The 16,881-nt window shown below is 42.2% G+C and overlaps 1 protein-coding gene across 1 annotated transcript in view; it reads right to left on the bottom strand.

The window, feature by feature from the left end:
• Positions 1-10,184, bottom strand: part of RBP2 (retinol binding protein 2) — a 28,472-nt gene extending 18,288 nt beyond the window's left edge. The window contains exons 1-3 of the mRNA XM_058550310.1: positions 10,130-10,184; positions 3,514-3,537; positions 3,281-3,364 (exon numbers count right to left, since the gene is read on the bottom strand). Coding sequence (XP_058406293.1) covers positions 3,281-3,364; positions 3,514-3,537; positions 10,130-10,184 — 163 coding nt within the window. The remainder of the gene's footprint in view (positions 1-3,280; positions 3,365-3,513; positions 3,538-10,129) is intronic.
• Positions 10,185-16,881: the final 6,697 nt, after the last annotated feature.

Genomic DNA, 16,881 nt, shown 5'->3' with positions numbered 1-16,881 from the left:
ACGACAAGAGACAATGATAAAATGACTGTAGTTGTTTCAAGCCACAACATTTTGGGGTGATTTGTCACGCTGTAATAGAAAACAGACCACCATTGTCCATGGCTGCAACTTGACTGTCTACACCATTCTGAGCTCCTTGAGAACAGAGATAGTGTTTGGTTCTACCTCGTTGGCACAGTCCCTGGCTTCCATGGGCAATGTCCAATGCTTTGGTAGAGGAGTCGAATGATTCCCCATCCATGTACAGTTCTGGCCTCACTCCTGGGCGGTTAACGGACTCTCCCCCTGCATTCCATCACAGTGCTGGGACCTCATTTTTAGATCTGCCCGCCTTGGGGTCCCCTTTAAATTTAAGGAGACTCTCCTACTCCCTGCTCCCACCTGAAGGATGACCTCAGAACATGGCAAATTCCTCAGGGTAGAAAAGTTTACCAGCTGCTTTCCTTGTTGTCAAGAGTCTAGGGCCTCAGGAAACATCATGTCTAAGAAGGCAGGAGAGGGGGTACCCTTGACTCTTGGCGCTCACTCTCTGAACACATGACGACTTTAATAATTTGGGGCAAACCCAAAGGTTGCTGTGACATGTCACTCTGCTGAAGCTGGCGGCTGAGTGACATGGGGAGGCTGGCATGTGGAGTGAGTCACTAGCTAGTGACAAAGCCAGTTTGCCTCCCAGACCCACATCTCGACAGGAGCCTCTCCTTCCCTACCGAACCAGCAACCAGGCACAGAGAAAGCCACCCTCCCCCCCACCCCTGGTGCTGGGGATTAAAGTCTAAGAGAGCGACGGTTCTTTAGGAGGGAATGGAGTTATTCTTAGTGAGAATGACGTGTCTGGGGATGTGCAGAGATCTCCACAGGCATTATTCCCAACTGACGAGGGCCTTGTGCTCCAAAGGGCAAGGAAGGCAACCTCCATGGACTTGACAACGCTGGGAAAGCAACCCTCACCTCGTGGGGTGGGTGTGGAGGAAATTGTACAGATCTGCTGGGTTGCTTTTAGCGGATTAAACTGTGGGGGCAGCCCCACCTCAGCTGCTTCTGGCTGAGCCCCTGGAGATCTGTCTTCAATCACTGCCAGTGCCTGCCCCTTTCATGTCCCCATAGACAGGTGAGAGGGATCAGATGTCGTGTTCCCACAGTGGGAAGGCGACTTTGGCTGAGGCGTTTCTGCACAGGGCATCATGGACTCAACCTGGGGCAAGTTCCTCAGGCCATGAGTCACCGTGGGCTATCAGCAGCTGGGTAAATCGAGGCACCAAGCACATCCACGTTCTGGGCTTAGCTAGCACTACCACCTAAGGTAGTAATCTTAATTAGGAAAGTGCGAGCCTACCTCCTCTACACTGCAGAGACTCTGATGCAAAGAGGTCCGTTTCCTCATTAGAGTGAAATCAGTGTAATGTGATGTTAAATGGGAAGTTTTGACTGAAGCTCTGAGAGACAATAGGAATCTGATACCAAGGACGTCTGTGACGGGGATATCCCATCTCACTCACGACTCATGAGCCCTGCGCCCACATTGAGGGTGTAGCTTGGTGTGAAAGAGTCCAGGAGAAGGCTGTTTTTAGAGATGGTTTTTCGGAGAGAGCTGACAGTATGCCCTGCGGCCCCCCGGCCCTCCAGAGGGGACAGTCAGTGGCAGTAGGAGGGTTTGCCTCTCGCTTTAAGCCTCGAGAAAGGGGCTTCAGGGGCTCACCCTGCAGAGCTGAAAACTAAACTGAGACTGGATTTTATACCTAAAGTCACCATAGGGCTTTTTACTATTTAAGAATAAGCAGCAAAAGACACAAAGTTGCTTCCTGATTATATTCCCTGAGTCCCACTTGTTCTGGATACTGCTGAAACCTTGAAACCCCAAAATATCGCTTGTTAAAGGGTTTTCAATCGTTCAGAACAACGACCACATCCAACATCATCTGGAGAGACAGGCAAGCCTGGCGCTACTGTCCCTATTGGACAGAGGAGGAAACCGGTTCTGAAAGGTCAAAAAACTGATCAAGGTCAGAGAGAAAGCCTCAGTTAGGCTGGCCCCTCGGGTTTGGTTTCCTCCTCTGTAGGATCTTGTTCAGAATTATAGTTCTGAGTTAAGCTCCAGACCACTACCCACATAGAGAGTCAGAATTTCTTTTCTATTGCCCACTCAGGTTACTAAAAAGAGGTGCAACAGGGTGGCGGCTCTGGTGGGATTTTTGCCTCCTCCCTCCTCCCCCAAGTATATTGAGGTAAAATTCTGATTGCCAGGAGGAACAAAGCTATTTAGTGCTGGAAACGTGTCTAAAGTACATGAAGAAACTTTCCAATTGCGCAACCTGTCACAGCACTCCTTGATGATTGACACGGTGGAAACGTTCACCAAGCTAGAAGTTAATTGTACAGAGAAACCCTTGATTCCCATTCTTGAGACTGCCCATCATCAGATCCAAATTATTGGGCCTCCAACCCCACTTGCAGCCATTTCTCTCATGCTGTGCGTGGGGAAGTTCCAGCCAGGAGCTCCTCACGTGGGCAGCTCCAAAACTGGAAAAGGTGACAGGAGGCTGTGGCAGGAAGATATAAGGACAGGCAACCAAAGCTCCTTGCACAGTGCCCGGCCCCTGACAGCTTCCCAACAAAGTGAGCTCCCCTCCGGGGGCCCAGTTCCTCTGGTATCGTGTGTTTTTTGCCAGCCCCACAAGAGATCCCACAAGAGAGTCAACTCAGGACACACACCGACTGGGCTCCTGGCCTGGAGTCTGGTCCAGAAGTCAGATAAGTAGTGAGTTGTCTCATGTATATGACAGAGTCTTCCCTAGCCTTCTGCGGGCCTGGTTTTCTCTAGGCTGAGAGATTTGTTAGCCATTCGTTTTCTGCTTCCCCACTACAAGACTGCCAAAAGAGCAATGCAGGGATCATTTGTGGATAATATCAGGCCCAACTGGTTGCCTAAGAGATGGCAATCACAAGCTATGGGAGCTATGGCACTATCCTCTCAAGTTTGGCTTTACTCATGTACGCATGTACGTGTGTGCCTGCGTGTGTGTACATGTATCCTCCATTCACTGTATCTTTTCTGTGTGCCAGGTACTATGCTAAGGACATTCTAGACATAATATCCTGTATTATTATTCCCAACTTGCAGATGAGAATTTCCATGACTTGCCTGATATAACACGGTTAGTAAGTGAGGAGTGAGGCTTGCACACAAGTCTGTGCAACTCCCCAGAGGCACTGCCCAGAGGGCCAGACTACAGTCCTTCCAAAATTGCCCTTCCTCCCCCACCTCTAGCCTCCCCCTTACCCAGGGCCTTCAGGTAGCTTTCAAAGTTGTCGTTACTCTCCATCTCCCAGGTTCCATTCTGGTCCCTTGTCGTGGTGGTGGCCTCTGGTTACTGTAGGTGTGTGGTGAATGTCAAGGAGAAGGCGGCATGGAGAATGTGTTGTGATGAGCCACTCTTACAACCTAGTGAACCAGGTTTCTGGCTTTGAAGATAATAGGTTGAAAGGTCATCAGTGCAACTCAAAGGAACTTACCTTCCTTGGCAAAGTTCAGCAGGACTGCGGGCAACCCACACTCAAAGTCCTGAAGTGGCCAGCATGGCTATCCCAGTGACCTCTACCATACTCAGGGCCTGGAGCAGCTCATTTTTGGCTGGCTGGCCTCTTGCAGAGCCCCTGGCGCCACACAGAACACTCTGCCCAGCACTTGAGGAAAAGACACCCAAGGCGTACCCCACAGGCACTACAGGCCACCAGCTCCCAGGCATCAAACCTGGAGCCTGTCAGCCGTGTACTAGCACTTCTGGCCTGGCTGCTGAAGCAAAGAAGATGGGAGTTCACATCTGTGGAGTTCTACTCTACTCTGTGCTGGGCAGCGTACATTCTTCATCTTGTTTTATCTTACAAGAGCTCTGAGTTGTGTTTACCTATCATCTCCATTTTACAGATGAGAAAGGCTCAAGATGGTTAAATCACATGCCCAATAACAACTGGTAAATGGATGAGCTGGGATTCAAACCCAGGCCCATCTGGCTCCAAAGCTCTTTCCTTAAGTGTGCCAATTTCAGCTTGGAAAGTGGGCTGGAGGCTGACTTGGGAGCTTGACTCTCACTTACTTCCCAGGAAGGTACCCCGAGGGCCTCTAAGCAGTAGAGTTACTCAAGAAAAGAGTGTTCTAGGAGCATGAATCTACTGAAAGCAAGCAAGACTTATAGGGAGGCCAGATGGCAGGCAGTGGTTCAGTGGAACTCTGCTTCAAGACCCCAGGATCAAGCTGACCTTGACCAAGGTGGGGAGCATAGCTGGCATTTGGACAAGGACTCTTTGTTCTCCAAACTGGTTGTTTCAGTGGGTCGGAAAACAGGTTGGTTTACTGCTCTGACACATAGTTCTGAGAGATGGGATCTGAGCAGGGGCCTCTACACTGTGAAGAATGGAGGTGTGGGCTGAGATGGATAAACCATGAATCCCCACAAGTGAGGCCAATTTTGATTACGACACTTTGGGGTTCTAACGTATGTATTATTGTGCTGCGAAATCTAAGCAAACAGTTCTGTCTGTGTGTGGTTTGGAGGATGTACTGGAGTACATATATACCGGAGTCAGGAAGATGCACAATAAAAAATGGCCCACTTGTCAGAAGGCCAAGGTAGGATAAAGGGAATTGGGGAGTGAAGGACAAATTCACCACAAAAGGAAAATGAGTGAAGGCAGCAGAAGTGGACAGATTGGGAGCCTTGGGCTTCATCTTTGAGGTCCAGCCAGAAGCTGCTGTAGGCTGGGCACTCAGCCTCCTGGGTTGGAGAGGTAGGTATTCCCCTCCAGGTTCAGATTCCAGGGCCTCCACACAGCTCCTCTTACTCCCAACTAAGTCCCCTATAGGCCTCCCTTGCAAGAAAGTAACAAAAAGCTGGCCCAGTAGGGAAGCGAGTTGGGGGCCAGAATAGGGTTGCTAATTGCAATAAGCCAGGGACTTGGATTTTAATGGGCATTCACCCTATGTAAGGCAGGAAGTTGAAACTGGGATGCTTGCATAAAGCCAAAACACTTGTCAGACTACTCCCTCAGTGAGAGTGTGAAAATAGCCAAAATCTGCTCAGAGACAACAAGAAAGTTTGTCTATTTGGCCTAGGATCTATGTGAGCTAAAAAAAAATTCCGCCCTGCTCTGACTCTGGTTCTGGGTTTGAATTTATGTGTCCTGCTAGCCAATATATTAAAATAAATGGAGTCCTGAGCTTGCAATACTTACAGGCTGCTGGGAATAGGTAAATGTAAAAACTGCCTGGAGGTATACACCTTCAGACCAGGCCAACCAAAATTCCCTGTGATAAAGCCATGCCAAATGTGAGCTCACAATCCAAAATTGTAAAACACACATGAAAATAATCCACCAAAAAGCAAGCATCAGCAGAAACATACGGTCAAATTAGACTTCCAAGAGCCTCAGATAATAAAAATGATCTGATACAAATTATAAAATAAGTACATTTAAAATGAGTAAAGAAATTTAAAACACTTAAAAACATGAAAAAGAATAAAATGATGTTTTTTAAAAGATTGATTAAAAAATAACCAGAGAGGGGTTGTAAAAATTTAAAAATATAGTCCTTAAAATTAAAAAGATAATAGATGGGTTAAATAGCTTATTGAACACAGCTGAAGAGAGAATTAGTAAACTGGAAGATAGAGCCAAGGAAATGACCCAGAATGTATGTAACATAGAGCACACTGGTGGAAATTTAGAACATTAAAATAAAAATAAAATTCTAAAATCTTCCAGAGAAAACAAAAAAAATATATATTACCTATAAAGAAATAATATAATAATCAGATTGATATCAGAATTCTCAACAACTGATGGAAGATATAATGGAACAATATCTTACAATAATGAGGGCAAATACTTTTGAATAGGAATTCTAAACCCAGCCAACTTCATTAAAATAAGAGGGTCTTAAAAACTAAGATAGTTTCAAATAAAATAACCCCAAACTGGAAACAACCTAAACATCCATTGAAAAGTTAATGGATAAACAAATTGTGGTATATTCACACAATGGAATATTATTTGACAGAAAAAAGGAACAATCTTCTGATACACGTATCAACATAGATGAATCTCATAGACATTATGATAAGGGAAAGAAACTTTACACAAAAGATCACATACTGCATGGTTCAATTTGTATACAACTCTAGAAAAAAAATAAAATCTACAGTGATATAAAATAAATCAGTGATTTGGTGGGTAGGGAAGAGAAGGTGGGGATAGGAAAGGGCACAAGGGAAATTCTTGGGGAGGTAGGATGGAAATGTTCTATAGCTGAGATGATGGTTGTATGAAATTGTCAAAACTCAAGCTCTACAATTGATATCTGCTCTTTTTTATTGTATGTAAATTATGCTTTAATAAAAAATGAATAAAAATGTTTTTTATTCATGTATTCATTCATGATTATTTATGCAAAAAAGATTTGGTATTGACCCAAAATAAAATCCCATATTACACCCACCTGAGAAGTTAGTTGATTGATATGAAGTAAACGTGTGCTAAGGAGGCTGTAATTATTGACTGACTAGATGTTTGTAAGAAATATGTTTAAATATTATCTTGAAAACTTAGGAGGAACCTCTAGAGCAGTGGTTCTCAAACTCTAGCAAGCATCAGATTCATCTGGAGAGCTTATTAAAACACAGATTGTTGAGGGGCTGGCCCGGTGGCGCAAGCGGTTAAGTGCGCGCGCTCCGCTGCGGCGGCCCAGGGTTCACTGGTTCGGATCCCGGGCGCGCACCGATGCACTGCTAGGTAAGCCATGCTGTGGCGGCGTCCCATATAAAGTGGAGGAAGATAGGCACCGATGCTAGCCCAGGGCCGTCTTCCTCAGCAAAAAAAGAGGAGGATTGGCGGATGTTAGCTCAGGGCTGATCTCCTCACAGAAAACAAAACAAAACAAAACAAAACACAGATTGTTGAGAACTACCCCTGGAATTTCTGATTTAATAGTCTGGGGCAGGGCCCAAGAATTTATATTTCTAATAAGTTCCCAGGTGGTGCTGATGCTGTCGGTCCAGGAACACAATTTGAGAACTACTGCTAGAGAGTAACAGAAATAGAAGAGGAAACCAATGGAGAGGAAAAATAAAATCTTAAAAAAAGCTTTAGAGTTGGCCACACCAAGTTTTGGATCCAGGTTTCACTATTTCATAGCAGTGGTACCCCTGGACACTTACCTCTCTGAGCATCAGATTCACTCTTTGAGTCTCAGGGTCATTGTACAGATTAAAGGAGATAGTAAACATAAAAGTCTTAGCTGGGTCTCTGGCACATCACACGCATTTATTCCAAGGTAGTGGCTATGGTATGGGGTCGGGGATCAAGGTCCTAGCAAGTGTTTGACCTGTCCTATGTCCTCAACAAAACACAGCCTCAGCATGTTATTCCATCTCAGATCTGTGTGTGCAGAGAACGGGAGGCAAGTACTCGGGGGGAAAAGTGAGGGACAGTGGCTGAAAGAAAGCAATTGCCACTCAAGAACTCAGCCAATATTGTCCCCTACTCCTTCCATTCAAGCAGGACCACCTACCTTAGAATTGGCAGCAGAGCCCCAATTTCAAAAGTTCTGTCCTAGGGCTCCTTAAGTCTCCACTCAGACTAACAGATCACATACCCGGATGTTCCATTTTCTCAGTTTCCTGGGTGTCTTTACTCCTGCATTTATTTACGTAACTCTTTGTGGAATCCTTTATGTGGCTCTTAAGACTAGGAAAACTCATCAGCCATAAACCAATCTTTCTAGGTTGCAAGAACCCTTCTGGAGACCACTTTTATATGAAGGTGCGGGTCTCTCAAGAAGCTTGGGTCTGAGATAAATCAGCCAGCTAAGAGCAAGCACAGCCAAGATCCCCAGGCACTTACCTGCAGGTCTCAGGAGCATCTGACTGCCAGCAGCTGGGCTCCTCACTGGCTCCCAGAAGCAAGGCAGCCTCCCTGGCCCAGGCTTGCCCAGCTCTGCCCTCTCTCCCTCTCTTGAGGTGTGAAGGTGTTTCCTCAGCAGGCAAATGGCATCAGTGGAGGCTCACTCAGTTCTCTGCAGGGTCCCCTCCTTCCGCTCCTGTTGGGCAATGCCCCTGCCACTTGCAGCTGAATGTGCTTCTTATGGGAAGTAAACTTTCCATCAGATTATCTTCACTCGAAGACCTAGGAGGAAAGGGGCCTGGAGTTCCTTCAGCCACCAAGCAGCATGGGACCTTGCTGTAGTTTTTATTTAATTCTACTTCTTCTCCGCTTTTGTTCCCAGAAGTCAGGCCAGGAGAGTAGGAGGTCACAAACCCTCATCCCTCCCAGGGCCACAGGGATCAAATTGCTCTGGCCCATTTGCAATCCTCTTATCCTCCCCACCCTCCTCCACTCCCTTACCATCAGTCAGGAGGAGGTAGGGAGCTGGCAGGGGCTGTCCCTGACTCTCCTCCAAGGATTCTTGGAATGCCCTTGAAAATCCCACTTGATAGAAACTGCTTCCCACTGCCCTTTCCGTCCACCAGAACCAAGGAATGTCTAACATTTCCCAGATTAGGCAAAGTCTCTTTTTTTACTGTCTCTCTCCCTGAGATTAGGGGCCATTTTCTGTTTTGTTTATCATCATATCCCAGAGCCTAGCACATGGCAGGTGAGGAATAAACAAATATTTGTGGAGTGAAGTCTGCTTGTCTTGAGTGTGAGTGGGGGAGGGCCTTTCCATAGCAGAAATTTTCTGCATACTCTGTGGAAGAAAGGGCAGACGGATTTCGATTACCAGTGATGCTATGAGCTACCAGCAATCTTTCTTTTCAAGATTTCAAATTAAATGAAAACATTGCTGAGTTAATCAATGAGATATTGGTCCATATACTCTCCCACCATTTATCAAATGCCATTTGATGTTAAAATCAATGACGGTGTGCCCATTCAAAAACTCTTATTATGTAGTGTTTTGTTTCCAATAAGCAGTTTGACCCATGATTAGAATAACAACTGCGACCTTTTGCTGAGAGTGCTGAGCCTTTGTCCTAGCTTGTTTCATTTGACTCTGTTAGCAACCCTTCAAGGGAGGAGGTGTCACTGAATTCCCACTATCAGGATGATGAAGATGAGGTTCAGCAAGGTTAGGTGCTTTCCCAAAGGTCACACAGCTAGTAAGAAGACAGTGGATTTGAACCCAGACACTATTCTATCTGACCTATTAGGACTTGTTTTCTAATTGAGGAACATAATATTTACCTCTTCAGATGATATTGAGGATTAAATCGGATAAAGTTTGAAAAGAATTTAGTGTAGTGGTTCTCCAACTTTGGTCCTATCAGAATCAGCCGGTGAACCTGGTAAAAACCCAGAGGCCATGCTGTATGCTACTTTAAGAATCCTGGGCCTCTACATGCCTTATTAGCTTCCCAGGTGATTCTGATACCTGTCAAGGGCGAGAACCATTAATGCAGCACATTATATACACTAAAACATGGGGAACTAGAAAACAAACAAGCAAATACAAAATTCCCATGGGGTCCAGGTGTAAAGAGAGGGCAGAGGCGAAAGATGTTGGGCCAGAGAAAGCATCAGCATTTTATGATGCCCTCAGTGCCCTGCATTCTGCAGGTGCTGCCCCTGGACTTGGGAGAGCCAGGCCTCAGAAACAGGTATTGGCAATGGCCATGGCCCTGGCCGCCCTCATGCCCACAGAGGCTTCAAGGCAGCCATGGGGAGCACGTCACTGTGTTTGGGCCAATGCTGTGCTGCTGGTGAGGAGCACCTGGTCGTGCTGCCCTTGATTGGGAGATGTCCTACCTCAGCCATGGTTGTGAGTCAGATTGAATGTTTCCCAACCAGACACCCCCGTAAGGCTACTGGGGTGGTGGAGCAAATCTGTTCCCCATGCTGACAGAGGTGGAACCCCAGACCCAGAGTCCCCATGGGCCCCTGAATAAATGTTCAATGCTACTCAGGCTGGGGTATTAGCCATTGGATTTGTCTTCACCTGGAGACCCAGGAGGAAGAGGACCTGGGAGCTTCTTCAGACACAGGCAGCACTGGGCCTTGCATTAGTTTTTATGTAAATTCTGCTTCTTCTCCACTTTTGTTCCCAGAAGTCAGGTCAGGAGAGTAGGAGGTCACAAACCGTCATCCCTCCCAGGGCCACAGGGATCAAACTGGTGGCCCAGGAAGGGGCCCATTTGCGATTCCCTTGTCCTCCCCACCCTCCTTCACCCCCTTACCATTAGACAGGAGGAGGTAGGGAGCTGGCAGGGGTCACTTCCAGACCACTTCTTCCTAAGGGGTCTGTCCCTGCCTCTCCTCCATGAATCCCTGGACCACCCTTGGCAATCCCATCCCATGGAAACTTCTTCCCACTGACCTTTCCTTCCACTGGACCTAAGGAATGTCTGACATTTCCATTTAATGTATCTTGGAAATCTTTTCAAATCAGCACGTATGATCTACTGAATTCTTATTTATTTATCTATTCATATTTTATTGCATTTTTGAATAGGTAACATTCACAAGGTTCAAAATTCAAAGAGTATGAAAAAATATACAACGAAAAGTCTGGTTCACTTGTGTTCAGTTCCCACTCTATATATTATCCAATTTTTAGTTAGTTCAATATTTATTGTTTACATTATTTTGACTATTTAAATATTATTTTTAATTGAGCTGAATAATTTACTGTGATTAGATTTCCATTCCTGTACAACTCTTTGTTTTTCCTGGAGTTAACAATTGCCTCAGTTTTTTGTTTGCTTGAAATTGTTAGTTTTTGTAGGTCCAAAACAGTTGAATACTGTCAATTTCATATGTTTCAACCTAAGACATATCTTTTACTAACTCTTTTCAAACTCACAAGCATAATGTAAAATCACTCTAAGTAGAATCAAGCACATCAAGTAAGACATTTTTCCTTGAAGATATTTTCCTAGAGCTCTTCATCCTCCTATTGTAGCCTTCCCATTTAGGTTGCACCTCAACCCAAGGGGGTTGTGCTCTGTGTAGTGTCCTTAAATCTAGAAGCCCACTGGGACGATTTCCTGGAGAGTAAACCTGTAGTTTCTGATGGGGTTATGTAGGTGTAGTAAATTTTCGGGATGGGATAGAGGTGAAAATCCAGGATGCCAGCTGTTCTTTTTATAGACATATAATTGATCCTTCTACTTTCCGTCTTGATACCCCTGCCTTCTGGGGCATTTGATGCTTCTGACTTCTGTGCCCTACAGAAGGTTCTGCAGGTAAATTGGATTGCTTCTCCTTGGCATACTCCTTTGTGATACCTGAGTTTTCTTTTTCTACTCTGCTAAGTCAGTTACCCACTCATCCAACTGCTTTTCCATTTTTGCCATCACTCAACTGCTCTTTCGCTTTCTTCCCATCTGTGGATTTATACCATTTTTATTCTTTTCTGAAAAATTATGAAAAATTTTGAAATGGGAAAAAAAGTTAGTGGATGTTCTATCTGGTCCACCCATTTAGGTTATCTCTGCCTTTGGTGGTCTTGGAATAGGCCAACTTTGTAGAGATAGAAGTTAACTTGTAGAACTGATTGTAATGTAAACGTTTCTGGTCTATAGCTATGCAATTGAATTCTGATCATGGCAATGCAAATAGTTTTTGTCTGGTGGAGACTATAAATCTCTGTAAATCAAATCCTCATTTGAAGCAGTTGTAACATCTTATTGGTTGCCTCATTAATTGATGAGTTAATTTAAAATCTTTGTTGAGTGCTCATTTTACATTTGTATGAGAGTTATGATTTCATCTTTTTGAAAAAATTATCTTAACAATTTTGGAGTTCCTGCTGAGATGCACAATAGATTCACCTGAAACAGCCAGGCAGACTGTGTGCCAAGAGAAGTTTACTTCATGAGCAGCTTAAGCCAAGGCACACTTTTTTCCTGGCTCCTAGAGGTGAATCCCAAGTGTCAATAGAACTTTAACTTGGCCAACTCTATATTCTCTGGGGTTTTTTCCCTGTCAATTAATTTTGTGTTTTGCTTTTGGTTCATTTACAGCCATAAGTTTATACCTCATTCGTGACAGCAATGACTGGGAATTTGTCTTGATGATCTGACCATTTCATGATTTCTGTAGTTGAAGAATAGATATCTATTCTCCACTGGGTGAGAGATGACAGAGAATCTGATTTGTTAGTTAAACATTTTTTTTATTTGCTTATGTGTTTGTCTATTTTGAATAAAAATTAATTAAAAAATTCATGCCCACTGGGAAGGAGGACTCTGTTTGATATATGGAATGGTGAATTTTTTTTTTTAAATTTCTGTGTTTGTGTCACTTGACCTGTAGCTAAAATTAGAATTGAAGCTATAAGCTCTCTAACTGTCTGTAATTTGGAAAAGACTTTATCTCTCAGTGTGTGTGTGTATATATTTTCCATTTTCTGGACGGTATAAATAAATTAGATTACAAAGTCTTTTAAATTAAAGCTTTGTTCTGATTGGCTTATAGAATAAATAAGTGCCTATATAAAATCCTGAAAAATAAGATAATTAAACTTCTAATACTTTAAATATGCTATAAAAGAGTGCTAAAAATCATTCTTCCTGAAGCTAACTCAGAAACCTTTTAAGAAGCCAAATTCACATAATTAAAGTAAGTGTTTGGCAAACAAGACTAGTTTACTAATGTGGGTCTAATAACAACAGCTTTGTGTTCTCTGACTTATCACTGTTAAGTATAATACAAACAAACAGTTTTTTCTACGTGGGTATGTTTTTCCTAAACATTTACAGGTTTACTGATAAAATAAACTAACATTACTCCTACATAATGTTTAAGATGATTATAAAAAATATAAATTTATGTTTGGCTAAATTGAACCGTTATTTATGATTACTCTGACAAACTTTTAATTTCAACAGTTATTATGTTTTGCAGTATGTCAGCTTGAAGATAATTTCCAAGATCTCTCAGTAACTTCGAACCTTAAGCTGATATTAAATTAAATTAATTATTATGTAACCAATGGCTATCTAGGTACTTTCTAAGTAGGGTAAAACACTGACACATTGATTCCTAAGCATAATTTTGCTTATTTTAGTATGCTATAAGAGAAGCTATAGAAATGAGTCATGTTAATGAATGTGCTCATTTTTGCCTTTGCATGTGACTATAAAAAATTGTATGAACTTTGCTAATCTGCTAAAATGTTTCAGTGTGACAGAAAGTTTTCAATTATCTGCTCTCTAGTTTTCTCTGTGAAATAAAAGTTAATTGCTTCAGTAAAAAAGTTATCATCAATATGAGTGGTTGCAACTGCATAGGAGCAATGATGACAGAGAAATACAACAGAGAATATGCTTTTGCTTTTCCATAAGATTTTTTCCAAAAATCTTGGGATTTCTGTTCTTCAGACTACTTCACATTTACCTAGGGACTCAAAGAGGTTTTGTTTATGTGGCTATAACTATATATGTTTATTCTTTTAGAAACCAAAACTGATATTTAAAATACTCATTTATTCATTTGAAGATAATGATGATGAATGCATAGCATGCTATCTTAAATAGCATCTTGTATTATTATGAAATTAGTTTTGAACTTGCGGACCCCTTGACATCTGTATTAGAATAAAAGTGTCACCATAGTAAGAAAAAACATAATAAAGGACAAAACTTGGAAAGTGAATTTTACTTGTCCTGGTTTATAGTACCAAATCTTATAGGCTACAAAATGTGTTAAAATTTTTGGAAAGGTCTCATTCTTGATGGGCTTGCATCCTTGGTTTTCTGATTAATGTCTTCACCTATGATGTGAATGGTTATTCTTTCTAGGGTGACCCACCTTCTCTACTGGCCTGGGACAGAGGGTTTCCTGGGATGTGGAACTTTCAGTGCTAAAACCCAGGACAGTCCTGGGGAAACCAAGTGGGTTGGTTACTCTATTTACTTTCTGTGTAATCTTTCTAGAAAGCAAAGATTCTGTAACTTACCTGAATAATTTTATAAGCTATATGTTGACTTTATGCTCTTAATTATGACAAAGAAAGAGAAGAAGAGGAGGAGGAGAAAGAGAAAGAAAGAAAAAGTTTCCTTGCTTATGAAAGTGCTAAGGTTCCTTACAATCTAGTTAACCCTTAAATTTATTTTTAAACGTTTTATTGTTACTTTGATTCAATAAGCAACCAAGTATTGTTCCTCAGGCACTCATGATCCTATCTTAATCAAGTGTCCCAATCTCCTCTGACAACTCTTTTGATTTTTGCCTTCCAAAAATCAGGTCTGAAATATAGAAGAAAACAAAATAAAACTTGCAGGACATCTTTTACACCTAACATAGTCTTTGTAATTTCCCAGAGGGTTCCTGGAAAATCACAAAGATTTCTTATTTTACCTTATAAAAAGGGATGCTAGAAATAATGAAGTTTGGTGAGTTGCATGGGAAGAGTTGTCAAATCAGAAGATACTCAGCCTTCCCTAGGTTAAATTTGTATAGGTAAAGTGTTATTGATACAAATATTTCTGAAATTTTATGCCTTATGGGAAGTTCCTGGAGGTTTATCAATGCCTTGCTTTCTGTATATGCTTTAATTTCAGGGAAAACACTCAGCAAAAGTCTTATAAAATAGTTCTGTTGAATTTTCCTCTATTTATGTGAGTCTCGGTAGTGTTTTGCTTGATGATATTGAGCAACAATATATTTCAATTATTGTTTAAAATGTTGATTGCCACAGACTTTTTTCTTTTTTAAAAAATTTGAATCAGGAGAGTGATGTCAGAGTGAGCTGATCATGGCAGAGTGAGCTCTTCCCTTAGTCTCTCCCCACTAAGATACAATGAAAAGGACATTCATAAAGCAACAGAAGACATTCACACAACACAATAGATGTCTGAGAGATCCACACAGCCATACTTTTGAAGGTTGGGGTCCTGGATCCCCCCAGGAGGCGGTGGAAGGAGGTAGGGGGATTGCCTCTCCCTCCTGTGTGGCAGCAACCTAGGGGCAGGACCTTGTGGCGGCTGGCACACCACACTGAGAAGGGAGAGAAGGCAGCCCTCTGTAGGAACACTTGCAATCTCAGAGTTACCTCCCAGCCTGTGGGAACACCCCACACTAAAGTGGCTAAGCAATTGTGGGGGTGGCTGCACCAAGCCGGGCAGACAGTGATCGCAGAGACGGGGCACGTGAGATCACACACACAAAAGAAAGTGCCCCTCCCCCCAACCTGGTTCACCAGCTTGGCCCAATGTCCCGAGCAGGGGATCCTTGACAGAGCACCTGTGCCTACGTTTGTAAAGCAGCAGTGGCAAGTGGGCAAATGCAGACAGGCCCTGTCAGCATAGCTTCCAAAAGACAGGCACAGCTGTCAGAGAACACAGCAGGCTCAGAATACACATCTGGCCCCCCTCGGTGGTGGCAGGTGGAATATGTAACCAGATACTACCACTATGAGAAGGCCCAAATCCAATCCATCAAATAGTATGAAGAGGTATATTAATACTCCAGACCAGAAGGAAAATGACAAGCACTCAGAAATCAATACTGAAGGCACAGAAATTTAAAATCTAAATGACAGAGAATTCGAAATAGCTATCATAAAAAAAACAACAAGTTATGAGAAAACTCAGAAAGATAATTCAACAAAATCAGGAATTAGAATTAATGAACAGAGGAAATTCTTCACAAAAGAGATTGAAATTATAAAGAAAAACCAATCAAAAATATTGGAGATGAAAAACACAATGAATTAGATAAAGAAAAATATGAAGTCCTTAAATAACAGAGCTGATATTATGGAGAACAGAATTAGCAATTTAGAGGACAGAAATATAGAAATGTTTCATATGGAGGAAGAGAGAGCCCTAAGACTAAAAAGAAATGAAGAAATTCTCTGAGAAATGTGCTACTCAATTAGGAAATGCAACATAAGAATAATAGGTATTCCAGAGGGAGAAGAGAGAGAGAAAGGAGCAGAGAGCTTGTTCAAAGAAATAATAGCTGAGAACTTCCCAAACCTGGGGAATGAGCTGGAATTACAAGTAAAAGAAGCTAATAGAACTCCTAATTACATTGATCTAGAAAGACCTTCTCCAACACCTATATTAGTAAAACTAGCAAAAGTCAATGACAAAGAAAAAATATTAAGGGCAGTAAGGCAGAAGAAAATAACCTACAAAGGAACTGCTATGAGAAAGACTTTCAGCAGAATTCTCAGCAGAAACCTTGCAGGCTAGGAGAGAGTGGAATGATATATTCAAAATTTTGAAAGACATAAATTTTCAGCCAAGAATACTCTATCCCAGCAAAATATCCTTCAGATATAATGGAGAAATAAAATCTTTCCCAGATAAACAAAAGCTGAGAGAGTTCATCGCTATAAGAACTCCCCTAAAAGAAATGATCAAGAAGGCCCTCATACCTGAAAAAAAAAAAGAAAGGGTTTACAAAGCCTTGAGCAAGGAGATAAACAGACAGACAAAATCAGAAAATTTCAGCTGTCTACCAGAACAGGTTAGCAAATACTTAATTATAACATTAAAGATAAAGGGAAGGAAAACATCAAAAATAAGTATAATCACTTCATTTTAACCACAAGCTCAAAACACAAAATGGAAAAAGTTGTGACATAATAACTTAGTTGCGGAAGAGGAAAGGGATGGAATCTGCTTAGACTAAGGAAACAATAGGCTATCAGAAAATGGACTATCTCGTCTACAAGATCTTTTATACAATCCTCACGGTAACCACTAAACAAAAAATCAGAACAGAGACACAAATGGAAATTAAAGATAAAACTGAGAAAACCATCACAGAGAACCACCAAACTGAATTGGCAGTCTGAAATACACGTGATGAGAAACAAGAAAAATACAGAACAACCAGAAAACAAATATGTTATATATGAGCATTAAGCCCTTATAT

This window comes from Diceros bicornis, chromosome 2 (assembly GCF_020826845.1).
Source record: "Diceros bicornis minor isolate mBicDic1 chromosome 2, mDicBic1.mat.cur, whole genome shotgun sequence".
NCBI classification, from domain to species: Eukaryota; Metazoa; Chordata; class Mammalia; order Perissodactyla; family Rhinocerotidae; genus Diceros; species Diceros bicornis.
This window is presented reverse-complemented; position numbering and strand designations above follow the sequence as displayed.